The 27,079-nt window shown below is 35.8% G+C and overlaps 2 protein-coding genes across 3 annotated transcripts; both read left to right on the plus strand.

Annotated features, from left to right (window-relative positions):
- Nucleotides 1-7,432: 7,432 nt before the first annotated feature.
- LOC141390454 (uncharacterized) lies at nt 7,433-10,100 on the plus strand. 2 transcript variants are annotated; one of them, XM_073963406.1, is made up of 3 exons: nt 7,433-7,886; nt 7,964-8,114; nt 8,200-8,337. In XM_073963406.1, the coding sequence occupies exons 1-3, from the start codon at nt 7,874-7,876 to the stop codon at nt 8,228-8,230; spliced, it is 195 nt and encodes a 64-aa protein (XP_073819507.1). In that variant the 5' UTR covers nt 7,433-7,873; the 3' UTR covers nt 8,231-8,337. The 2 variants fall into 2 exon arrangements, with proteins under 2 accessions (XP_073819507.1, XP_073819506.1); XM_073963405.1 differs by having other exon boundaries at nt 7,448-7,886; nt 7,945-8,114; nt 8,200-10,100.
- Nucleotides 10,101-13,271: 3,171 nt separating this feature from the next.
- Madm (MLF1-adaptor molecule) lies at nt 13,272-25,393 on the plus strand. Its single transcript, XM_073971617.1, has 2 exons — nt 13,272-15,234; nt 22,989-25,393. Exons 1-2 carry the CDS (start codon nt 14,182-14,184, stop codon nt 24,633-24,635), a joined length of 2,700 nt encoding a protein of 899 aa, XP_073827718.1. The 5' UTR covers nt 13,272-14,181; the 3' UTR covers nt 24,636-25,393.
- Nucleotides 25,394-27,079: the final 1,686 nt, after the last annotated feature.

Here is a 27,079-nt window from a genome sequence, read left to right on the forward strand (position 1 = left end):
ATGACATGTTTACATCAATTGAATAGCAGTAATATTATGTTTACATTTACGAAATCCACTCGATTTCAAATGTCAATTCCTTTGCCTATACCTCAAATGAAAACTCATCTGAAATCGACTGGATTTCATTTGACGTTTGAGCAATGGAATTGACAGTTTAAATCGAGTGGATTTCGTGAATGTAAACAAAGTGTAAAACTTTAAATTTACATTATAAAGGCCCCGGCACATACGGTGCGTTGAGTGTCGCGTTACAACAACCACATGAAAACTTGAAGAACAAACTTGGCATCACGTACTCATGAAAGGTTGTTGTTTTCAACGCACAACGCGTCACACAACGGACTGTATGTATTTGACCCATAAAGCGCTCGGCACATACGGTGCGTTGAGCGTCGCGCTACAACAACCACATGAAAAATGTGTAAGTGATGCCAAGTTTTTTCAAAAACAACAATATGTCTTACGCATTAAAGTTAAACATAAGCTCTGTTCCAGAACTAAAAAGTTTTTACAATTTTTACCACTTTTACCCATTTTGCGTTTCCGTACACAAAATTTATATGAAAATCGTTTACGACTTTTACAACTTTTACGACTTTTACCACTTTATAAAGAACGGGAACAGGCCAATCATGGTATAAGTAAAGAGGTAGATTTAAATGAAAAAAATCTATAAAACCCTTGTTTTTCCTGAATTCCTAAAACATCAAAATTGGTAAACACAAAAGCAACAAGTTTGTTTGTTTACAATAGCAATTTTGAGCATTTTATAAAAAACACGAAAAATGAATGAAGGGCCAAGGTTTCTCCACATAATCGAGTTGTGGATGTGATAAAATGTTTGTTTCAATGAAAAGCTGACAAATTTCTTCCATACTAATATTCTAAACATGAATTTAAAAACCATTGAATTCGATTGTTTTTAAAATTGTTTGGCATATTATTCAAACAGCACACACACATACAAAGATTGTGTATATTGTTTTGACGTTTTAGGAATTATCGAAAGAAAAAATTTAAATTGACAGCTTTGGCTAACCTTTCTTATTAAACCATGAGGCCAATAATTTAACTGTTTTGGGACAACGCATGTCCCAACGTGCCACTAAACGGACCGTATGTGCCGAGGGCTTTATTTATTTATTTTTATTTATTTCTTTCAGTGAATGCAATTTTAGGCCCTAGGGCCGATTATAATTAATTATTATAAACTTATGCTAAGTTTACATTTACGAAATCCACTCGATTTCAACTGTCAATTCCATAGCTCAAACATCAAATGAAATCTCATCTGGATTTCATTTGACGTTTAACCTATGGATTTGACAGTTGAAATCGAGTGGATTTCGTAAATATAAACCAAGCATTAGCAATGTCAAAATTTCAGTGAAATTACTCTTACCCTGCGTTTACACATGGCAGGACAGTTGAGTACATGTATTGATTGTCAAAAACCCAAAACTTGCCTGTGTGACGTAGGCGTCCAGACAACTGCAAAACAGTTGTAAAATTATGAATGAAAATCGTCGATTTTTTTTTTTGTTTTCCGTTCACGTATTTTGTTTTTGTTCATATTCTTTTATTTTCAACACATTTCAATTATCGTTTCATTTCTTTTTTACAAAAACGTCAAAAATTTGTTAAGCCTACTGTCTCTGAAAAAATGATGGACAGCTGGGAGACAAACGACAAATGTATGTATGTGTTAGTAAATCAGAGTTGTATTTGCAGACAGTCTGTCTTGTGTAAACGCCTAGTTAGTGTGGCCCGGGTCTAAGCTGAAAACACATCCACGTTTGGGTAAAGTTTTGTGTCATTTCTGGTAGATGAATAAAAGGCAAAAATATTCGGTTTTTGTAACTTTTGTTAAATATTTTGGCAAAAAACAGGTCATTATCGAACTTTTTCTGCAATATTAGGTTACATTTTAATAGTTATGAACAGGGTCTTTGTTCCAGTGTGCAAAAATATTATAAAATATAAGTTATTAAAATTTAGCGCTAAGGAAAAACGCTATCCTAGAAAAGAGAAAACTGGTTATAATTCATTATAAAAACAGCAGAAATAAAAGAATAAATGGCATAAATAGAATACTCTTCCACCTGGCGGAAAAATCTGGAAAAATTACCACAGGTAGATCTTGTTGTCCTGATCACAAATATATAAAGTTTTCCGGGGGGAAGTCCATACTTCCCGAGATATGGGCCTTTTAAGTTCCGAAAATTCCCTTAAAAAAATTTAAATTAAAAAAAAATGTTGTTTTCGTGCCCTAAATTGGCTCCTGTCCATAGGAGAAAGCATGGTTTAATAAGAAAGGTTAGCTAAAGCTTCCTGTAAATTTAAATTTTTTCTTTCGACTGTTCCTAAAACGTCAAAACAATATACACAATCTTTGTATGTGTGTGTGCTGTTTGAATAATATGCCAAACAATTTTAAAAGCAATCGAATTCAATGGCTTTTAAAATAGTTTTTAGAACATTTGTATGGAAGAAATTTGTCAGCTTTTCATTGAAAGAAACATTTTATCATATCCACAACTCGATTATGTGGAGAAACCTTGGCCCTTCATTCATTTTTCGTGTTTTTTATAAAATGCTCAACATTGGTATTGTAAACAAACCCACTTGTTGCTTTTGTGTTTACAGATTTTGATGTTTTAGGAATTCGGGAAAAGCAAGGGTTCTATAGATTTTTTCCATTTAAATCTACCTCTTTACTTATACCATGGGAGAAAGTCTTAAATCCCCGGCCGAAGGCCGGCTACTTAGAAAAAACTTACAATTTTAAACAAAATTTCAAGTTTTTTCCGTCAGGTGGAAGAGTATTCAATTTGTTCCGAATAAATTTTTGTTATTTTTGAATATTTAGTCGAATATAGCTGAAATAGTGCGCAAAAGTCACGAAAATATAGAAATAATAGGTTTCGTGAAACACATAACCCAGCCAAAACCAAGGACTGGGAGGGAAGGCAGAGGTATCTCCTGAAAAATTACGGCTAAACCTCCTTTAATTTTCTTGAAATTGGTCTCCGAATCCTAAATGACTTTCAGAAGATAGAAAATATGCACTTATATTCCAAAAAATCGTAAGGATAAAGACTTTCCCGGGCCACACTACAGTAATTTCACTGAAATTTTGATATAAAATTATGCGTCTCTAGATCGTAGAGTAAAGTAGAGTAAAATCATAAAATTGCTATAGTGGGGAATTCGATTTAATAACACCTAATTTCATGAAATTTTTTAATGAAATTCACGCTAGTGTGGACCGGGACTAATGAAAATAGTAGATGAAATTGAAAATTACATAAAATGTAAATGCAGAAGAAACAGGAAATAAATTGATTGATATTTCAGTTATACTGACAAAAACAACAAATATTATATAAGTAATTATATAATGATATAAATGCAGAAGAAACAGGAAATAAATTGATTCATTGATCACTCATCACAAAAAGCAGAAAATAAATTGATCAGTCATCATCGCTGTCAGACACTGGATGTATTTTGACATCACGAAATCTCAGCAGCACCTTGGAGATTCTACAGGTCTTGTTGACGTTGTCTTTGCTGCTCTTCCTGCTCCTGCTGCTGTTGTCGTTGTCTTTGAATGTATTCGTGTAGCCGCTGCTGCTGCCGGTATTCTTCCAAATTTCCTTCCTCGGGTCTTTGATATTCGTCATGCAACTGGGCATACTTGAAAAAAATGAGCCCAGTCATCTTCCACATGACACAGCGGTTCAAACAGTTGAACAAAGTGAACCATTCGATCTGGAATTATATCAACAACGTACTGATCTTCCTCAAATATTAGAAGATGTAACACTAAAGAGCTGAGTACATAAGCTGCCTTGCCTGCTTGCCTTGCTTACTTCTGATAAAAGAATAAAACAGAAAAGGGCAACACAGTTTGAAATTTGCTCGGCCTTCTTTATTCTTTTATTTTTATTATGTCAGAAATGAAGCATGGTATAAGTAAAGAGGTAGGTTTAATTAAATGAAAACAATCTATAGAGCCCTGCTTTTTCCTGAATTCCCATTACTTCAAAATTAGTATATACAAAAGCAACAAGTGGGTTTGTTTATAATACCTTATTTTGAGCATTTTATAAAAAAAACGCGAAAAATGAATGAAGTGTCAAGGTTTCTCCACATAATCGAATTGTAGATATTATGAAATGATTGTTTCAATGCAAAGCTGAAGAATTTCTTCCATACAAATATTCTAAAAACAATTTTAAAAATCATTGAATTCGATTGTTTTTAAAATTGTTTGGCATATTTTTCAAACAATAAACACACATACACAGATTGTGTACTTTGTTTTGACATTTTAGGAACACTCGAATGAAAAAAATTAAATTGACAGAAAGCTTTGACTAACCTTTCTTATTAAACCATGAAATGAAGCAGGAAAGCAAGGCAACCAGGCGAAGCAGCTTATGTACCCAAGCCTTACCCTGCGTTTACAAATGACAGAACAGTTGACTTCATGTATTGGTTGTCAAAATCCCAAAACTTGCCTTTGTGACGTAGGCGTCCAGACAACAGCAAAAACAGTTGTAAAATTATGAATGAAAATCATCGAATTCCTTTTGTTTTCCGTTCACATATTTTGTTTTTGTTCATGTTCTTTTGTTTTCAACACATTTGAATTATTATCTCACACATTTTTACAAAAAAGGTCAAAATTTTGTTAACCCGGCTGTCTGTGAAAGAATGATGGACAGCTGGTAGCCAAACGACAAATGTATGTATGTGCATGGTACAAATATAAGATGTCAAAATTTGCTACCTGTATTATTGTACCATGTGTATGTGTTAGTAAATCAGAGTTGTATTTGAAGACAAACTGTCTAGTGTAAACGCCTAGTTAAGTTCTCCAATAGTTATAAGTAGAGTTGTATAGTTCATGAACGAACTAGTTCAATTGAACGATTCATTGAAAAGAGCGTATGAGCTAGATCAGTCGATATAGTTCATTATAGTTCAATAGTTCACTGAACTATAATCAGTCGATCAACGAACGATTCACAATCTAGTTCAACATGTCGTTCACAAATATATAAAGTGACGGCGTCGTCTATGTTAAGGGATGCCTTTGTAATGTGATCAGTTTGTTTATGTTTTGGATCAAGGTACATGGAATAGCTGTCCGAAAATGAAGCTTTCTACAAAAACATACGAGACATAACATATTACAATATGTCGAATCCAGATTCAATCTGCCTTTTTGGATAGAAAAAAAGGGGGAAAAATAAAAAGTAACACACACACACAAAGCTTTTTTGCAATGACAATTTCTACACACACACAACATACGATTTTTTGCCAGCCACCTAAATGAAGGATGTTTTTTCTAAAATTAATTAATCTTTCTTTAAGAATGCAATAAAACTATGCAAATGTAATATTTTTGTTATGGAGTAGTTAAATTATATTAGTCTTTTGTTTGTTTGTATTTGGTTACGTATGCGTTTTCATCAAACGACCGATTAAGAGCCGGTGAACGATTTTGATCCGAATGATTGAACTGGACAGTGAACTATGAACTAGATTATTGACCTAGTTCAGTTTAAAGAGCTGAGCTATTGAACTAGATCTTTCAAATGAACTAGATTGTACAACTCTAGTTATAAGTCCGTGTTTAGACACACAAATTTCTCGGGAAAGTAAATTCAGTTTTTAGGCAATAGGGGGTAGGAAAGAGTATTGAGGAGCTCTTTCCTCTCCGCTCTCTCCCAAGAAACTCAATTTACTTTCCCGAGAAATTTGTGTTTCTAAACACAGAGTAACGGTACCACACATTTCGCAGGATAATATGAGTAGTAATAATAATGAAATTAGCCATCTTCTTTCTCAAATATTAGAAGATGCAACACTAAGTTCCCCAACAGTTATAACGGAACCACATATTTCGCAGGGAGATGAAACACTAATGGGCCAAATACATTCGGTCCGTTGTGTGACGCGTTGCGCGTTGAAAACAACAACAACATGAAAAATGTGTAAGTGATGCCAAGTTTGTTCTTGAAGTTTTCATGTGGTTGATTTTGATTTGAGCTGTCAAAATTCATATTTGTCATTTGAATTCGCTGTGAGGTATTGAAATGTCGAACTTCTTTATTCTTTTATTTTTATTATGTCAGAAATGAAGCAGGAAAGCAGGGCAACCAGGCGAAGCAGCTTATGTACCCAGGCCTTAAGTTCTCCAATAGTTATAACGGTACCACACATTTCGCAGGATAATATGAGTAGTAGTAATAATGAAATTAGCCATCATCTTTCTCAAATATTAGAAGATGCAACACTAAGTTCTCCAACAGTTATAACAGAACCACATATTTCGCAGGGAGATGAAACCCTAATGGGCCAAATACATTCGGTCCGTTGTGTGACGCGTTGCGCGTTGAAAACAACAACAACATGAAAAATGTGTAAGTGATGCCAAGTTTGTTCTTGAAGTTTTCATGTGGTTGATTTTGATTTGAGCTGTCAAAATTCATATTTGTCATTTGAATTCGCTGTGAGGTATTGAAATGTCGAACTTCTTTATTCTTTTATTTTTATTATGTCAGAAATGAAGCAGGAAAGCAGGGCAACCAGGCGAAGCAGCTTATGTACCCAGGCCTTAAGTTCTCCAATAGTTATAACGGTACCACACATTTCGCAGGATAATATGAGTAGTAGTAATAATGAAATTAGCCATCATCTTTCTCAAATATTAGAAGATGCAACACTAAGTTCCCCAACAGTTATAACGAAACCACATATTTCGCAGGGAGATGAAACCCTAATGGGCCAAATACATTCGGTCCGTTGTGTGACGCGTTGCGCGTTGAAAACAACAACAACATGAAAAATGTGTAAGTGATGCCAAGTTTGTTCTTGAAGTTTTCATGTGGTTGATTTTGATTTGAGCTGTCAAAATTCATATTTGTCATTTGAATTCGTTGTGAGGTATTGAAATGTCGAACTGTATAGAAACAGGTAGATGTATCTCGAAAAAGAAAACAAATAAACTTAATGTTGTACACGTAAAATGTCAACATTTGTTGTGTTTGTATGAGAATTTAATTTACAATAACTTATTTTAGCAGTTCAAGTTCGATCAGCCGGTATTTTCTGTTTCGTCAAACAAAAATAACTACGGTAACAACTTTTTCTCGGAAAATGTTTTGTATGTATCTACCTGAATTGACAGAAAATAAATTCGCCTCAAAAAATTTTTCGCCTCTGTTTATGAATTTTGACATTTAAAATATTCGCTTTTCTTTGAATTCGCTTGATGGAGAACCTATTATTGGGCCATGGGTTATTGTAATGCAACTCTCAACGCGCCGTATGTGCGGCGGCCTTAAGTTCTCCAATAGTTATAACGTTACCACACATTTCGCAGGATGATATGAGTACTAGTAGCATGGCATAATAAGAGAGGTAAAGTCAGGCAAACATATGATTACAATTTTTTTAAAAATTTGTCTTTGACAACACTCAACTTTCAAATGAAATGAAAACATGCAATTGTCAATTGTGGCAAATAGTATTTATGTATACATACTTTTATGACAGTTACCTTTAAAATTAATTTGAATTTACAAATTGTGATTTCAAACGAAATATTTTCAATTGTTCAAAATGAGATCCTGCTTTCTGTGTAAAAAAAAGGACTGTGGAAGAAATAGTTCCTTCTTCCACATCCCAACAGATGAGGTAATGCGCTTGAAGTGGTCAGAAGCATGTGGGATTAATTTCAGTGGTAAAGAATTTATATGCGGAGACCACTTTTTGCCATCTGATATTTTAAAGATTTCCAGAGGATGTTATTTATTACCAACTGCCGTACCATTTGTTGTTACATCCGGATATGACGAGCTTGAGTAAGATTACAAATATTTCAAGAAAAGAAATAATTAAACGAGAATTTTTTGGTATTAGTGAATGTCTTATGGCCTAGATGAAGAACGTGAAATCTTGGAAAGTACTGAAAATTTTATGGGCTCAGATGATGAACTTGAATTCTTGGAAAATACGGAATGTTTTATGGGTATGAATGGGGAACGTGAATTCTTGGAAAATAATGATACCGTTGACTCAATTGAAAATGGGTAAATATTTATTTAATTTATTTATTTATTTGTGTACCATTACACTTGTTTATTATAATACATCATTCGTCATTTATTATTCCAGCTCGAAATACAGAAATTCTTCAAGAAACTAAAAATGTTAAAAATGACCCCACTGAATTTATGGTTTTAGGATCCAATGATCAGATCAACCAGAATATAATGAATTCCTCTAATTTCAAAGAGCCTGAAAACGAAGGCGTGGTTTTATCTTCAAATAATCAGGTCAATCCGATTGCAATTGATCCCTTGAATTTCGAAGAGGCTGAAAATGAAGATGTTGCTTTATGTTTCAATGATCAGATGAATACTAGTGAAATTGATCCCTTGCTTTGTGAAAGTTCTGAAAACGAGCTGGTGGCTTTAGAATCCAATGTTCAGATCAATCCCAGTGCAGTTGATCCATTTATTTTCGAAGGTATTGAAAACGAAATGTTGGGCTTTGAAGATGTACAAAGAGAACCAGTTGAAGATGTCGGGCAACTCCAGGGAGACGCTCTCGAAAAAATGGCTGGGTACGTTATTTGGAAACTGAATTTGAATGAATACGAAGATCACGAGAAAACCGGCTCATGGGTGGATCAAATTTCTTTGGGCTTCCTTAAAAAACCTAATCAAGAGTTCTTAAAATATATTACAAGTCTTGAATACGTCTTTGCATCTATTAATGGCTCAAAAATAGATCATAATAACAATTTACAGCGTAGACTTTTGCAACTTAGCAATCAAGTAAATTTACCAGAGAAGGTAAAAAAATTCTTTTTTAAATGCCGAATGCATTTTAGAATTAGACATTTAAATAACAATTTAGGAATAGTGAAAGCAAAAAGCAAATTGAAAGGATATTCAAAATTGGCAAAAATGAAACTATAATCGTTATTAAATTTATCTTCAAACTACTAAAACTTTTCAAATGTACGGTTTAGGATTTTAAGTTGTCATCTAACGCATAAACTATACAAATATCCGATATGAAATACTGCTGAAAATTAAATAAAAATATATTGTTCTAAAATGTTATATGTATATAAAAAACAAAAATTTTTCTGTTGGTATTCATTTTAAAATAATCTAAGAAGAGGTACGTGCGTTTGATAATGGTGTCACGCGGTATTAATTTTAAATACATGTATTTTGTCGAATTTTCATCTACCACGAAATATTCAGACTTCCATTTACACCATACATGTTCGGACATATGGCCTACAGACGTTCTATACCCCCACCATTGAATTAAACTAGTTCTACGAAGATATTTTTATTGAAGTCTCATATAACAGCATATCCATGACAATACCTTGTGTCAAATGTGATTTAAATTTTCAACGTATCGCTCATTCACTCAGTGAGTTTCTTATTTGAAGGTTCTCGAAAATCATCATAAAGAATCGTCAAACAATGCTTAATCTTCTATATATTTAGCACTCATGTCTATTTAGTTGTATGCCATTGATGGCCTGAGTTTGTAAAAGCGAAGTTGTTGTGTACATTAAAACTATAACAAAATACTCTTTCTAGCTCGTTTTCACGTTACCGACATAAACTGGTAAAATTAAACGCTTATAATTACGGTAATTGAGCAAGTTCAATACTCTCCAGCTGGAGCTTTTCATCCTAATTACAAAAATATAAAGTTCGTCGAATGAAATAATCCCATGCTTCCCGGGATATGGGCCTTTCAAGTTCAGAAAATTCTCTTGTTTATAACTTCGCAATTTTTCAATGGATCATGATAATATGATTACCATCGTAAACTTTAAGGAATATCATACACAGTATAATGTATATCTATATTGTCGGGCTTCTGTCCGGGATGTAAGACTTTCTCCTATGGACAGGCGCAAATCTGGGACATGAGAACAAACTTTTCTATTCCAAGTAAACAACGGAATTTTCGGAACTTCAGAGGCACATATCTCGGGACGTATGGATGGAGTTTTTTATTGTTTCATTGTCGCAGTTATCAACCCAATAGAGCTACAAACGAAATTATTAAAAATTCAGACTTAAATGCTCTAGATTGACTTCAATTACAAACATCTTACCCCCTAAATAGGTAGAATACCAGAATACCACACATTGCTCATTGTTTATCGCCAAACTTATTCGGTGCAAACATATCTACTGGGTTTTTAATTGCTGAAACCACCAAATACATATTTTAGATGCTTTAAAGGCGATTAATTGCACACCATCACTTTTTTACATGCATATATCACATGTCATACTAATGTTTGTATTATTGTTTGTTGCAAAAAAAAAAATACTTTCAACGTTATATGACTTGAGCTCCAACAATTTTTATTATTCCACACCATTGAAGTAATTGGAGCCAATTTCATACATGATTACATTACAAATTATTTCTGCCAGTATTTTGTTTATTTACAATTGGATGTTGTTTTTGTCATTTCTTGTCATATCTGAAAACGATGACGCATATACGCATGGCTGTATTTGTATTTTTTTTGATTGATGAGTTACAGATTTTCAGAGTTGTATTGTCATTATTCTAATGACTTTACCTATATTATTATGCCATGACTAGTAGTAACAAAACAAAAAACATTGTTCCACAACATCCCATACGGGACAAGGGAGACTTCTCTCATATCAATGAGTGCACCCCGATTCATATTAGCGCAATGATATGGGACCTACTGTTTATCGCCGAGTCCGAACGGCGTGCCTTACAACACCACTTGTAGAGAAGTTTTTCAAGGCTGATATACTCAGGAAATGTCGCCAACATTACTGAGGGGTATTTTGCCACCGTTGAAAAATGTTTGATGTTGCCTGGCCGGGGAATAGAACCACTGACCTTCTGCGTGCAAGGCGGGTGTGCATACCATTGTACCACGGTGGCACCTAGTAGTAATAATAATATGTAAAAGTCCATTTAGACTATGCTGGATTTCGCAATTATCTGGTTTTATTTGACATATGTTGTATGAAAATGACAACTTAAATCCACTGGATTTGCTAAATCCAGCATAGTCTAAATCAGGCATAAGCCAGCCAAACCAAGGACTGGGAGGGAAGGTAGAGGAATCTGCTGGAAAATTACGGCTAAACCGCTCTGAATTTTCTCGAAATTGGTCACCGAGTCCTAAATGACTTTCAGAAGATAGAAAATATGCACTTACATTCAAAAAAAATCGAAAAGATAAAGCCTTTCATGGCCTTGTAACACATCATAAGTCATTGATAAATACATGTCTCCTAAAAGCTTCTTCGTGGAGGAGAAATTAAACATTTTTAGACTTGACTGATGGTTGGTGCTACACACTTGCCAGTCACACATACATAAAGGGTTCATCGGACTGACGGCACAGACTCTTGGTAGAACAAATATAAGGTAAAGTTAATACTACAACAAATACAACTCGAACAACAACCACAAAGGAATTTGTTTTTGTTTGTAACGTTACTGCCAGTTGTATTTGTAAACAAAATAAGGAAATGTCTATAAATTATTGGAATTTAAAAAACTAAAACTAATTTTTTCACATTTGATTGAATATTTTGGAAAACATGAATGAAATTTCATTAGATTTTCAATTTGAATGTTTCCATATCATTCCACTAAATGCATTATTTCTCGCAGAAAGTATAATTATTGCAAATATGTTGAGGTCGCTGGAAATTCAATGAAAAAGGAGAAGCTGTTTCAATGTCTTGCTTTTGAAATCAAAAAACACATGTTTATTAGGGCTTTATTTTTTCAAACTTATCAAAATACCACACCATATTAACAAATATTGTACCGCCACTATAAGCGGTGTTTTAGTGCGCGGCACGTCGTTCGGACTTGGAGGAGGATACATGTCATTTATATGAAGAAGTCTTCATGGGAAATAGTTTTTTTCTGATGAATATATTTTTTCTTCAAAAAATATATATCCCTAATATACATCGAACATAGAAATAAATATAACAAATGTCCATGGTACAAATACACAGGTAGCCGCATCGGCAATTGTTGGTAACATAAGGTGTCAAAATTTGACATCAATTCAATGCACTTGACACATTATGTTACCATCAGCTGGCATGATAATGCTACCTGTATTATTGTACCATGCAAATGTCGTAAGGAATTTGACACTAACATTATAGCCCAGTTTAGTCAGCTGGGTATTGCTGTTACCTTTTCTTGTTCTACCATGGCACAGACTGATAAATGAGTGGGGGCCTTTATGTCAACTAAAATGAAGTAACAAATAAAAATTTGAAATGTGATATTTAAATGAAATGGTGTGTATGTAAACGCTTTATGCCATGTTCATACCAGCATTTGAATAACGTTGTTCGTTCTCATAATTACGTACACGAATTAACCCGTTCATACGAAATGGTACACAATTCATAGCAACATGATTCATATTTTCATAGTTTTTGTTTACTGATTTTAAAGAAAGTTTCAGCCAAAAGACGAGTAAAATTAATTGATATGGACTGAAAAAATATTTGTCCTTCTTTCAGATATCTATTTAATATTAAATTATAATAGTTTCATTCATGTTTTCTATTTTTTCTCACAATTTTGGTGTTTTCAGTATATTTTCAAATTTTTCTATTTTAAAAATTAACTAGAGAGAGACCTGCCAAAATAACTTTTTGGTATACAGACTTTCCGGCAGGCATTTGATTTTTGTTTCTAAATTTGTATGCGAATTTGAAACGATGGACAAGAAATGCAAGTGCAATGAAAGAGAAGACACAATTTGCTATGATTTGAATATATACTAGTCGTTAAACCGTTTACTTTTCATTCATATTTTGCATTTTTTCTAAAAATGTTTGGGTTTTTAATAAATTTTTAAATTTTGTATTTTTCCTGTCATAATTATTTTTTTCGATAAATTCTGTCATTTGTTAGAGATGGGACATATTTTATCGTCGTTCTGAGAGTAATTTAAATTGAACAATGTACACAAATCGTTGTTCGTTCTCAATATTTTGTATGGGAAATGAAGTAATTACATCGTAATTTGGGGTCGAACAACTAATAGAGAGCGAAACACCGTCAGTCTGAACAAGGCATTACTAAACTTCGTTGTTACCGAACCGTTTCATCGTTTTTTATTCCCTTTTTTTCATCTAAATTGACAACATTGGGCTTAACGTCAAATTGGCGAATTTGAAGCCAAAAAAGAAACGTCAAAACACACAGTATCTGGAGTGCAAAGAGAAACGTCAAAACAAAATTATCTATTTTTCAGTCAAATTGCAAATTAGTTTTGCCCACTTCTTGAAATTGTGTTTGATTTCTATTCGTATTGGGAAAATTCGCAATTAAATTTATTAATTAATTTTAATAAATAGTTAATGATGAATCTGGTCCTCTTTGATTCCTTCAGGGAATAGAGACAATTCAAGTGTGAAATGGGAAAATATTTGCATTGAAATACGACAAAACAACGACAGCAAAGTGAAAAGTACGAGCGAAAAAAAAACTTTTTTTAAAGAAGCAAAAACAAAAAGTAAAGAAAAAACACTCATACGCCTTAAACAGTAGTGAAAAAAGCAACAACTACAAGAAGAGCAAAAGTGGCAAAAAACAACACAACGTCTTGAGGAAGAGATTAAAACGCGAATAACCAAAACCAACCGATCGAGTAAAGGTTTTTCCTATTATTTTTTGCAAAAAAGAAGAAAAAACAAACAGAAACCCATCAAGAGTCAATAAAAAGGGGGCAGTGGAGACTGCAGTTTGAACGGCAGAAAAGGCAAGAAAATAAATAACAAAGACTCAAATCAAGGCCAACGATTGGGGAAAAAAGAAAATTAAACAAAACTAGTCGACACATTCAGTGAAATTTTAAACGACGATAACTAACGAGGTGGAGAGTACAAGCCCAGCACTATCCACTATCCAACAATAGGTTGCAAATACACAACAACATATCCAAAGAGAGTGCGAGAGAAGGTAGCCAAGAGTTGTCGGCAAACACATACAAAGGCGCTGTAGCAGCGGAGAGGAAGAGACCGGCTTAGAATTCAAATCCGAGCTAGTGGAGGCGTTTTGCCGCAACCACTGTCAATGTCCGGTAATCAAGCTCAGATCGGTGCTGGAGGTGGCAATAGTGGCGGTGGTGGTGGTGGGGGAAGTGCTGAACAGCAGCAACAGCACACACCACCCCAGATAATAGCCTCTGGTGCGACAGCAACCTCCAGTTCATCAGCAGATGCCGTCAATATGGCAGCTGATTCATCGCCTCGCGAATCGGGTGACGACTCGGAGGATGAAAGTGAAATTCTTGAAGAGTCTCCTTGCGGGAGATGGTTGAAGCGGCGCGAGGAAGTCGATCAACGTGACATACCCGGCATCGATTGTGTCCATCTGGCTATGGACACCGAAGAGGGTGTTGAAGTCGTCTGGAACGAGTTGCAATACAGCAGTATACAGGAACTCAAATCGCAAGAGGAAAAAATGCGTCAGGTCTTTGATAATCTCCTGCAACTTGACCACCAAAACATTGTCAAGTTTCACCGCTACTGGACAGACATACAAAATCCGGAAAGGCCGCGAGTGATATTCATAACGGAATTCATGTCGTCGGGTTCTCTAAAACAGTTCCTTAAACGCACCAAACGTAACTCCAAACGTCTCCCCTTGGAGGCCTGGCGACGTTGGTGTACACAAATTCTTTCAGCGCTTAACTATTTGCATTCCTGCGTACCGCCCATCATCCACGGCAATCTAACCTGTGATAGCATTTTCATCCAGCACAATGGGCTGGTCAAAATCGGGACTGTGGTGCCCGATGCAGTCCATCATAGCATCCGCCAACAGCAGCAGCACAAAGCGGTTGAACATGGTGCCCTACACTTTATGGCTCCCGAATATGGTGCAGTCCGCCAGCTAACGGCTGCCGTTGATATTTATGCGTTTGGTATGTGTGCCCTGGAAATGGCCGCACTGGAAATACAAAATAGCGAACCGAACACCACAATTCACGAGGAGACAATATTAAGGACCATCAATAGTTTGGAAAATGATTTGCAACGAGATCTGATCTATAAGTGTCTGAGAAGGAATCGTTCCGAGAGGCCTAAAGCCAGTGATTTACTTTTTCATCCGCTACTATTTGAGGTGAGTGAGTAATTGTTTGAATATTTTTATCCATTTGCCATGTCTGTCCGTTTGTCTGTTGGTTGGTCTTGCTTGATTGTGCTGATGTTGATGTTGTTGTCGTCGTTGTTGGTGCCTGCTATGCTTTGTGCATTCTGATCGTGTCTTTGTACAAGTCTTTGGTGAGTGAGTGAGTTAGTGGAGAGTGTCTGGCTGCCTGCCGGTGCTATGTATTTTATTCATATACGACGATGAAGAAGACGAGGGCGGTGACAAAGAAATAAAGATACAAAACAACAACAGCGAGGGACCAAACATGCACAGCAACTTTAATAAAAAAACGACCATTTATAAAGTAGGACATTGACTGACTAATAAAGCTCAACACTTAACAATATTTTGCTGGGATGGATGGATAGTGTGGTGTGCCTTTAGGCTTTTCCTTAGGCTATTGCTACTAAAATCACTCGAACGATTCATTAGCACCTCCACACTTTGGCTCTTTAAAACTAAAGAGAGAAATTGTGAAAGGTGTCATTGTCAATGGGGCTACCAAGCAATAACAACAATATGCTTTAAAATGTGCTTGAGGAGTAGCAACCATTAAATGTATAAAGGCAAATGAGTTGTGCCACCACACGAATCCCTTTCGTATCTAGAAAATGTGTGTGATTCACTAGACTAAAATGATATGTCCTTGTTGTTTATAACTGCTGTAAGCTTGCTAATAATTTTATATTCTATACTGCCGTCATATGTTTGTTGGAAAAAGGGAGAAACTAACTGACTCATGTAGCGTAACTTTGAATTTTATATCCTTTTTTGGCTCGGTTTTTAACAAAACAAAAAACATTGTTCCACAACATCCCATACGGGACAAGGGAGACTTCTCTCAAGTCTCCCTTGAGAGAAGTCTCCCTTGGCTCGGTTTTTACTTTGTTATTTATCTCCCTACAAATTAGATGTTATTTAGACAGTTGTTTTACACGAAACAGCGACGAAATATTATTGATCCCCTAAAAGTATGTTACATTGAGGGGTATGCAATGTATTTGAGTGTGGTGTGTGTGTGTTAGTCAGACTTTGTGTAATTTTGTTGTTTCATACAGCAGAAAGTAAGTAAATGATTCACACTGCGGTAGACACGAAGACAGCATGCTTTGCTTGCAAAACAAACAGTTCACAAGTGCCGCGCAAGTGAAGAAGAAAAAAAAAACAACAACAACATAAGCATGTAACACACAAGATATGCATACACTGTAGGAAACCATTTAAGGATGTGCTGATGGTACCTCTCGGATCGGGTTAAATTTTAAATTTATTATAGGTAGTTCTTGTTGTCCTGATCACAACGACACATTGCTTTCCGAGAGGAAGTCCTTTCCGAGATATGGGCTTTGTCTCCATCGAAAATGTTTTACTTCATCACCATTGTGTTTTGGAAAGAAAGGGTGCTTCCTTTTTTTAAAAAAAGAACGCTTCCATACCTTTCCTGAAAGAAAAGGCACTTCTATAAATCGTTTCTGAAAGAAAAGTTCTTCTTTAGGACCTGAAAGAAAGGCTGGTTTTAAATGTCCATTCTGAAAGAGAGGGTGCTCCTATAGGTATTTTTTAAAAGAAAGGGAGCATTTATATTCCCTTTCTGAAAGAAAGTGTGATTTTATATTATAGGCCCATTCTGAAAGAAAGGGTGATTTTATATTATAGGTTCTTTCTGAAAGAATGGGTGTTTTTATTGAATCTTTCCAAAAGAAAGGCTATTTCTGTTGACTCTTGCCGAAAGAAAGGGCGCTTCTTTTTCTCTTTCCGAATGAAAGGTTGCTTCTGTTGACTCTTTCCGAATGAAATCGTGCTTCTATCGACGCTTTCCGAAAGAAAGCGTGCTTCTGTTGACTCTTCCCGAATGAAATGGTGCTTCTCTTGGCTCTTTCCGATAGAATAGGTGCTTCGTTTGACTCTTTCTAAAAGAAAGGGTGATTCTATTGACTCTTTCCGAAAAAACCGTGCTTCTGTTAACTCTTGCCGAAAAAGGGTGATTCCGTTTAATTTTCCAAAATAATGTGTGCTTCCATTGACTCTATCCGAAAGAATAGGTTCTTTGTTGATCCTTTCCAAAAGAAAGGGTGCTTCTGATGACTCTTTCCGAACTAAAGTGTGCTTCTATCGACGCTTTCCGAATGAAAGGTTGCTTCTGTTGACTCTTTCCGAATGAAATCGTGCTTCCGAAAGAAAGCGTGCTTCTGTTGACTCTTTCCGAACGAAAGTGTGCTTCTGTTGGCTACTTCCGAATGAAATAGAGCTTCTGTATACTGTTTCCGAATGAATTGGTGCTTCTGTTAACTTTTCCAGAATGAAATGGTGCTTCTGTTAACTTTTTCCGAATAAAATGGTGCTTCTGTTAACTTTTTCCGAATGAATTGGTGCTTCTGTTAACTTTTTCCGAATGAAATGGTGCTTCTGTAGACCCTTTCTGAAAAAAGTGCTTCTATAGACCCTTTCTGAAAAAATGTTCTATGGACCCTTTGTGAATGGAAGGGTGCTTCTATAGACTCATTCTGATAGGAAGGTTGCTTCTATGGACCCTTTTTGATAGAAAGGTTACTTCTATGGACTCTTTGTGAATGAAAGGTTGCCTCTACGGCAGCGACGACCACAGAAATACAACCAAAGCGAAGACATGTATGAACGTATGAGTGAAAAAAGCAACAACCACATTATGTTTTTGTTTGTTTCACTCATTTACACTGTACGTGAGAGAGAGAAGCAAATGCAAAAACAACTCAGTGGGCGCCCTCACTATACGATCTAAGCAAAGAAGCTCGCCCCTGCTCTACGGACACTTTCTGAAAAAAGATTGCTTCTATAGACCCTTTTTATACCCTCAGCATTTATGCTAACGAGGGTATATACACTTTCATACGGGCAAAATGTGCCTCACCGAAATAATGGCTTTAGACCCCAAGTATGTTTGGACGAAATGTGTTTCAAACAATTTGGAGTCGATTGAGCAATGTCAGTCCGTCTGTCTGTCTGTCTGGCTGGAGCGCACGATAACTCTCGAACGGATGAACCGATTCGGTTCAAATTTTGGCTTTCGTAATATTTTGCCCAAACTTAGTTTAAGTTCGAAGATGGGCTATATCGGTCCACTCCTTCCGGTACTTCCCACACAAAAGTTCGAAAATGTTCGGAAAATTTGTGCGCACGATAACTCTTGAAGGGAGTAACCGATTTGGTCCATACATTGTACATTCTGAAATGTGTACCAGACTTAGATAAGGTTTCAATATGTACTCAATCAGTCCACTCCTTCTGGTACCTCCCACACAAAATTTCGGAAAAGTTCAGTTTAGGACCATCTCTCGAATAGCTTTGATTTTTGTGTGAGCAACTTGTTTTCACTACCCCCTATACGACTGTACAAGTTTCATTAGGGGCAAGTCTATACTTTCTGAGAAAATAGCATGAAAGTTGCAAAAAGCCCCTATGACACCGCGTGAGGTGGTTGGAGCGCAAGAGAACTCTAGAACGGATCTGCCGATTCGGTCCAACATTTGGCCTTAGTAATATTTTGTCCAAACATAGTTTAAGTTCGAAGATAAGCCACATCGGTCCACTCCCTCAGGTACCTCCCCCGCAAAAGTTCAAAAATGTTCGGAAAAATTGTTCGTACGGTAACTCTTGAAGGGAGTGGCCGAATTGGTCCATACTTTACACATCCTAATATATCTACCAGATATAGATCAGGTTCAAATATGGACTATATTTGTCCACTCCATCCGGTACCTCCCACACAAAATTTCGGATAAGTTCACTTTAAGACCTGTTATCGAATCACTTTGATTTTTGTTGAAGCAACTTGCATTCGCTGCCTCAATTACGATGGTAAAAGTTTTTTTCAGGGGCAAGTCCATACTTCTTGAGCAAACAGCCCGAAGGGTGTTAAACCCCCGTAGGCACCATATGTAGTGGCTGCAGATCCACTTCCATAATGGTCAATGTCGATCCATTCCTTTTAGTATCTCCTCCGCAAAACTTTTGATCTTTAATCCTAATCAACATTTTTGTCGGTTCAAAAGCCCAAAATTTTTAAAACCCCGTAAATACATTTTTTGGGGAAAAAATTGTTTCAATATACACAGGCTGAGGGTTTATCTCTGTCGGCAAAGCCGACTGATACCTACTTTTTTACTTGTTGAATGAAAGATTTCCTCTATGGACCCTTTCTGATAGACACGTTGCTTCTATGAACCCTTTCTGATAGAAACGTTGCTTCTATGGACCCTTTCTGAAAGGTTCCTGCTCTGGACCTTTTCGTAAAGTAGGGAGATTCTATGGTCCCTTGCAAAAAAGTGATTCTATGGGCCCATTGTGAATGAAAGGCTGTTTGTGATTGAAAGGGTGTTTTTGTAGATCATGTCTGAAAGAAAGTATAATTCTATAGACACTTTTTGACAGAATGGTTACTTCTATAGACCCTTTCTGATAGAATAGGTTTCTGGTGGAAGGGGTGCTTCTATACACCCTTTCTGAAAGGAGGAATGCTTCTATTGAGCTTTTCGGAAATAAAGGGTGCTTCTATGGTCCTTTTCGGAAATAAAGGGTGCTTCTATGGACTTTTTCGGAAACCATTTTCTGGTCCTTTTTTGAAATAAATGGTGCTGTTATTTACCATTTATGAATGAAAGGGTGCTCCTATAGACCATTTATGAATGAAAGGGTGCTCCTATAGACCATTTCTTAAAGAAAGGGTGCTGTTATAGACCCTTTATGAAAGAAAGGGTGCTCCTATAGACCCTTTATGAAAGAAAGGGTGCTGTTATAGACCCTTTATGAAAGAAAGGGTGCTGTTATAGACCCTTTATGAAAGAAAGGGTGCTTCTATAGACCCTTTATGAAAGAAAGGGTGCTCCTATGGACCCTTTATGAAAGAAAGGGTGCTCCTATAGACCCTTTATGAAAGAAAGGGTGCTCCTATAGACCCTTTATGAAAGAAAGGGTGCTGTTATAGACCCTTTATGAAAGAAAGGGTGCTGTTATAGACCCTTTATGAAAGAAAGGGTGCTCCTATAGACCCTTTATGACAGAAAGGGTGCTCCTATAGACCCTTTATGAAAGAAAGGGTGCTCCTATAGACCCTTTATGAAAGAAAGGGTGCTCCTATAGACCCTTTATGAAAGAAATGGTGCTCCTATAGACCCTTTATGAAAGAAAGGGTGCTCCTATAGATCCTTTATGAAAGAAAGGGTGCTCCTATAGACCCTTTATGAAAGAAAGGGTGTTCCTATAAACCCTTTATGAAAGAAAGAGTGTTCCTATAAACCCTTTATGAAAGAAAGAGTGTTCCTATAGACCCTTTATGAAAGAAAGGGTGCTCCTATAGACCCTTTATGAAAGAAAGGGTGCTCCTATAGACCCTTTATGAAAGAAAGTGTGCTCCTATAGACCCTTTCTTAAAGAAAATATGCTTCTGTAGATCCTTTCTTAAAGAAAATATGCTTCTGTAGATCCTTTCTTAAAGAAAATATGCTTCTGTAGATCCTTTCTTAAAGAAAATATGCTTCTGTAGATCCTTTCTTAAAGAAAATATGCTTCTGTAGATCCTTTCTTAAAGAAAATATGCTTTTGTAGATCCTTTCTTAAAGAAAATATGCTTCTGTAGATCCTTTCTTAAAGAAAATATGCTTCTGTAGATCCTTTCTTAAAGAAAATATGCTTCTGTAGATCCTTTCTTAAAGAAAATATGCTTCTGTAGATCCTTTCTTAAAGAAAATATGCTTCTGTAGATCCTTTCTTAAAGAAAATATGCTTCTGTAGATCCTTTCTTAAAGAAAATATGCTTCTGTAGATCCTTTCTTAAAGAAAATATGCTTTTGTAGATCCTTTCTTAAAGAAAATATGCTTCTGTAGATCCTTTCTTAAAGAAAATATGCTTCTGTAGATCCTTTCTTAAAGAAAATATGCTTCTGTAGATCCTTTCTTAAAGAAACTATGCTTCTGTAGATCCTTTCTGAAAGAAAAAGTGCTTTATGTCACATTACAATCATATCACATCGCAATATATCCCTGACCATACGGGCTGTGAGTGGTAACTTCCACTTATTTTTCCTCATAACATGTAAGTACCATGTTCTTATCACAATTTCTCACACTGTACCCAAAGATGCATTGATTATTTTGTTAGTTTTTTTTTATTCTTTACTACGACGACCACCAAGCATGGGGCCGGCAGGCATTCATAGTAGCAGTTATTATACACATATTTGCCACAAATAGTTTTTGCCATTGAACTTTTTAATAAAATGACCCCTAATGTGAACTGTCTCTCTTACTGTCACTCAGGGTTTTTTATTTTCACAAAAGAAGAAAGAAATCAACTGATTTAACCTTCATTAGTAATTGAATTAAATCCAAAGGCCAGTCAGCCAGCCAGTGGCTACAATAATCAAGTAGAGCGAGAGGTGGATGGATGCTTGTAATAAATTACAAGCTTAATATTAAGTAAATTAAGTGATTCCACCTTTATTATGACAACTGTTTAAAAATGTGGAATTTTTGAAAAAAAAAAAATAATAATTTGCATGGAAAGCTTTTACTTGCTTAGGTGGTTTGTAGTCGACAATAAGGTGTTAGCTATCAATTTGTTTCTTTTGAGTCTTCCCCATGATAAATAGGTGCAGATCTGATAGATTGGTGGTAGTTGTTAGGTCTAAAGCCACATTGATATAATCGAATTATTTCATTGACAATAGATTTTAATCGTTCAAACAGTGCACCTGATACTGTTTTGTATGGGACAAGTAGGAGACGTATCCCAAAGCTTGTTAAGGAAGCTGTGCAAAGTATAGACTTTTGACAGTTATCGTGAGCTCCATTCTTGAAATTATGAACTTTTGTTGGGGAGGTACCCAAAGGAATCGACCGTTGTGGACTATCTTCGAATTAACTATAAGTTTGGACAAAATATTACGAAGTAAAAAGTTTAGACCATTTCGGTTGTTTTATTCAAGAGTTATCGTATGCACCAGTCAGCTGGATGGGCAGGGCTAAATCGACGCCAAATTGTCGGATTTTGTCCCAGCATACTTGGAGCCCAAATTTATTATTTCCGGTAAGGCAAATTTAATGTGTATATACCCTCGTTGGGGTGCCACCGTGGTGCAATGGTAGGAAAGGAAAGCACACCCGCCTTGCGCGCTGAAGGTCGTGGGTTCGATTCCCCGGCCAAGCAACATCAAACAATTTTCAACGGTGTCAAAATACTCCTCAGTAATGTTAGCGACATTTCCTTAGTATTTCAGCCATGTAAAACTTCTCTACAAGTGGTGTCTTAAGACACGCCGTTCGAACTCGGAGATAAACAGTAGGTCCCATATCATTGAGCTAATATGAATCGGGGTGCACTCATTGATATGAGAGAAGTCTCCCTTGTCCCATCTAGGATGTTTGTGGAACAATTATTATTATATCCTCGTTAGGATGATCACAAGGACTAGCCGTTATTCAAACTTCTCTACGATATGAGAAATGGTCTTAGATTGGATTTTATCCCCAAAGTGTTGCTTGTGGAGGAGGTACCTGAAAGGAGTACTGATCTTTGGTCTACCTAAAATTGCGGGTAATTGAGTCCATAATTTGTGTTATATAAAATTGCATTACAGTCCAATAAACATTTCAAAATCTACATCTTTCACAAATATGTTCTAATTAATTGCCTGACATCGGAATATTTTTTGTACTGACAGTTTGATTTTCTCTTCCATTTTCATTAATAGGTGCATTCACTGAAATTACTGGCTGCCCATTGTCTGATATTCTCCTCATCGAATCGTACAATGTTCTCGGAAACTGTTATCGATGGCATGATGCAACGTTACAATCGACCCGAGGTGATAATGGCTTATATAAAATTTTCTCGAAATCCTGAAGCAACAGAGGACGAACAACAACAACAGCAGACAAATGCTGAATCACCAACCGCCGCCGGGGAAGGCGAAGCCGCTGGTGGTGGCGAGGCCCAAGGCCAAGCCAGCCCCAAAGCTTACATTAGAGAATATCGCCTATCGGATGTACCCTCAGCTGATAAATTGGAAAAATTCGTAGAGGATGTTAAATATGGCGTCTATCCTCTGACTGCGTTTAGTGGTAAAAAACCACCACATTTCCGTTCAAGGGCCGCCTCACCGGAACGGGCAGATTCAGTTAAATCTGCCACCCCTGAACCTGTAGATATTGAATCACGACGCATTGTCAATATGATGTGTAGTGTTAAGAAATTAAAGGAGGGCAGCAATGACATATTAATGACCATATTATTGCGTATGGATGATAAAATGAATCGTCAGCTATCGTGTGATGTTACCGAGAATGATACAGCTGCTGATTTGACACAAGAATTGGTACGCTTAGGTTTTGTACATATTGAGGATCAGGATAAGATTCAAGCTCTACTGGAGGAGACATTGCGTAGCACATTTTCAGAGGGTGGTGCTGCATTTGGTGAATATGGAGCGCAAGAAAGGACATTTAGTGCTACAATTAATGAACAACAACAACAACAGCAACCGGGGGTAAGTAGTAGTGCCAATATCACCACTACAATTGCCGGTAATACTAACAATAACAACAACAATAGTAATAATAACAACAACAATAATAATGCCATAATGATGACCACAAAGACATTGCCAAGTGGAGTAGTACCAATAGCACCACAACAGCTGCAACAGCAACCACAACAACACCCACCAGCCACAACAACATCAACCACAAATAGTCCAGCCGTAAATATGACAACATTGCAACAAATGGAAAGGAATTGGTCGGTGGCCGATAGTGATACTGCAACAACGGCAGCAGCGGCCATGATGATGCGTGCCCATAATCCAACCCAAATCAATTCGACTATATCTTCACCCCTGCCTACAAATGCTGCTGCAGCAACAGCAGCCTTGGGTTTAACGGGTACTGTGACGGTGCCAATGGTGGCCTCTGATCCTTTGGCTGGTCATGTTATGTATGTGCCCCACGATCAGCTGCAACAGATACATGCCCCACAGCAACATCACCAACAACAATTGTCACCCCCACAACAACAGCAGCAAATGCAACATCATCATCAGCACATAGACCCCTCAATGATGTCCATGGATGTACCAGACAATAACACAATTGTTACAACATCAGCGGCAGCTGTTAGTCAACAACAACAGCAGCAGCATCATCATCATCACCACCCTCATCCCCAGCAACAGCTGCAACAGCATCAATACATGAATCCTGTCAATGTATCCATGGCCGCCACTAATAGTCCTGCAATGTATCCGCCTCCCCATTTAACAAATATGTCTGTTGGACCCTCCCCTCAAACCAATGTCACCACAGCAGCTTCCTTTGCTTCTCCCTCGACAACAATCAACTAATACATAGAGTATTTTAATTTAACATAGAAGAAACCAAGTAAAGTAATGTAATGAATGAATTAATGTTGAACGATTCTCCTTCCTGTAGCCTACCCAACCTTCCTCTCTCTCTCTCGCTCGCTACGTTATGCTAAATTTGTTTAAAGTAAGTTTTGCAAAAAGTACTAAACTCATATTTTAAATAGAGTCATTTTTTCTTAAATTTAAGAACATTATTTTGTCCTAAGCTAAGTGTCCTCGCTCCTCTTTGCTCTCCTTTGCCTGTTTTAGTAGTTGTTTTCTTTGGAAAAAACCCCATTGTATTTAAGTACAGTCAGCTTTAACGCACTACAGCTGCTCCCTACCCCTCAACCCCCCCCCACTTTATCTTAGCAATAAGTTTTGAAAACATGCCAGAATTGTTAAAACAAAATAACGGCAAACGAGTCCTTGTCAAAATTTCTATAAAAAAAAACAAAAAATTAAAGAGACTGTCTAAACGAGTATATAGATATTTAATTAATTTTATTCGTTTTTCTTTTTTGTTGTATTGTTTATTTTGTTAAAATATTGTTTCATTTTTTAAACTTCTTAACTTACAAGCAAAACAAAGAAAAAAAAAACACAAAAATAAAGAAAAAAAACCACAACAATTTAAATCAAATAAGAGTTTTATGAAAAATCCAACAAAAAACACAACAACAACATTAGCGATATAAACTTTGGTACTTTTAGAGTAGAGTAAATAAAGAACAACAAAAAATTAAGTAAAACAAAAATGGCTTCCAAAAAGGCAAATTTAACAAAAGAAAAAAATGAAACTAAAACTAAAGTAAATTAATAACAAAGATAAACACATTATTTCATTATTTAAACAATGACACCATAGTGTCGACGTTGTTGTCGCCGTCGTCCGTCGTCGCCTATCCATTAATAAAGACAAGAGAAAACCAAATACCGCAAAAGGAAAAAAATCTCCAGAAATTGCTTGATAAATAAAAACCTCTAAAGAAAACATTTTTTTTCAAATTACGCTGTGTAAACTAAAAAAAAAGTAAATAATATTTATATATATTTAATGACTGTGACTACTCATATATAACAAACAGAAGATATAAACAAAACAAAGGCTACATTTCTAAGCATACACATAACAAAACATTATTTGATTGATGATTAAGTGACAAAAAACAAACGACCTTCTCTCCTCGCCCCTCTCCCCAAAAAAACCAACATTAAGAAGAAGAAAAACAAAACAAGCGCTTTATTATTACTAAAAGTTATTATTATTACTACTATTATAATTATTATTATTATTGATAACAATCAGTAAATAAATCTTACTTCCCATCCCCCTTCCGACGCCTGCTAAACGTATTCACGAACTATTCAAATTTGCTGCATACAAAACGAACCCCCTCCCTTCGAACTTCATAAAAGAAAAAAACACACACCTCTTGTAATAGAAAACAGAAAAATTAAAACATAGGCTTATATTTAAATGTATTTATTGTAATTCATCATCAACAACAGACAACAACAAAGCAAACAATTTAAATCCAATCATACATAATACAACAGCATACAACATATTAATTATTATTACATACATACAACATAATTTTTTTGTGAAAACAAATGCCATTTCTATCTATATATAATAATGATAATAATTCTATTTTGCAATAACACATAAAGTCATCTTTAAAAAGTAAAGTATTACTACCAGCAAGAGAAAACATTTGTAGAGAAGTAATACAACAACAAATCATATATTTCATAGAAAGAAAAAAAAACTCATTACAAATAAATAAAAAAACAAAAATTCATATAATGAAGACAAAAAACCAAATAAATTTACTGGACTTTTATTTGTTTGGAAAAAAACTACAACAAATGTTACTTTAACCAGCAATTTTAAATTGCATATTTAATATGGAAGTCTGGCTTAAACCAAGTTAAGCTAAACAACTCTGTAGCATAGATGGTCTGTGGGAAAGTGTGACGTATCTGACATACATTTCAAACGAGTATTACATACGTCATAAACGTCGTAAACTCAGCAAAAAACAAGGTTTTTGACAATATAGGTCTGTACAATAACCCAAAAACAAGTTTGTACTGAATGCTGTTCGATAACAAAATTATCCAGCAAAAGAGAGCGAGTTTGGAGAATTTTTTGGAGAGTTTTGTGACTGAGAACTTGCAAATTTTTGCTGGGAAAATTTGTCCAGCAAAAATTTGCAAGTCTGATCAGCTGACTTTTAATCACCTGTTCAATGTAAACAAATCGAAATGTTAACATTTTTCACCAAAAAAAATTCACAATTGCACATTTTTTAGATTCTAAAGCATGTGGCATGGTAGAATAAGAAAAGGTAGCAGCAATACACAGCTGACTGAACTGGGTTGTAACGTTAGTGTCAAATTTCATATGACATTTTATACGTTTATTTCTATTTCGA

This window comes from Musca autumnalis, unplaced genomic scaffold, assembly GCF_047663935.1.
Source record: "Musca autumnalis isolate F117 unplaced genomic scaffold, ASM4766393v1 scaffold_1, whole genome shotgun sequence".
Lineage (NCBI taxonomy): Eukaryota > Metazoa > Arthropoda > Insecta > Diptera > Muscidae > Musca > Musca autumnalis.

Coding starts and splice junctions, on each gene's coding strand:
- LOC141390454 (XM_073963405.1), top strand. CDS start 8,060: ATGGGGAACGTGAATTCTTGGAAAATAATGATACCGTTGACTCAATTG. Junction 8,115..8,199: donor GTTGACTCAATTGAAAATGG/GTAAATATTTAT, acceptor TTATTATTCCAG/CTCGAAATACAGAAATTCTT.
- Madm (XM_073971617.1), top strand. CDS start 14,182: ATGTCCGGTAATCAAGCTCAGATCGGTGCTGGAGGTGGCAATAGTGGC. Junction 15,235..22,988: donor TTCATCCGCTACTATTTGAG/GTGAGTGAGTAA, acceptor TTTCATTAATAG/GTGCATTCACTGAAATTACT.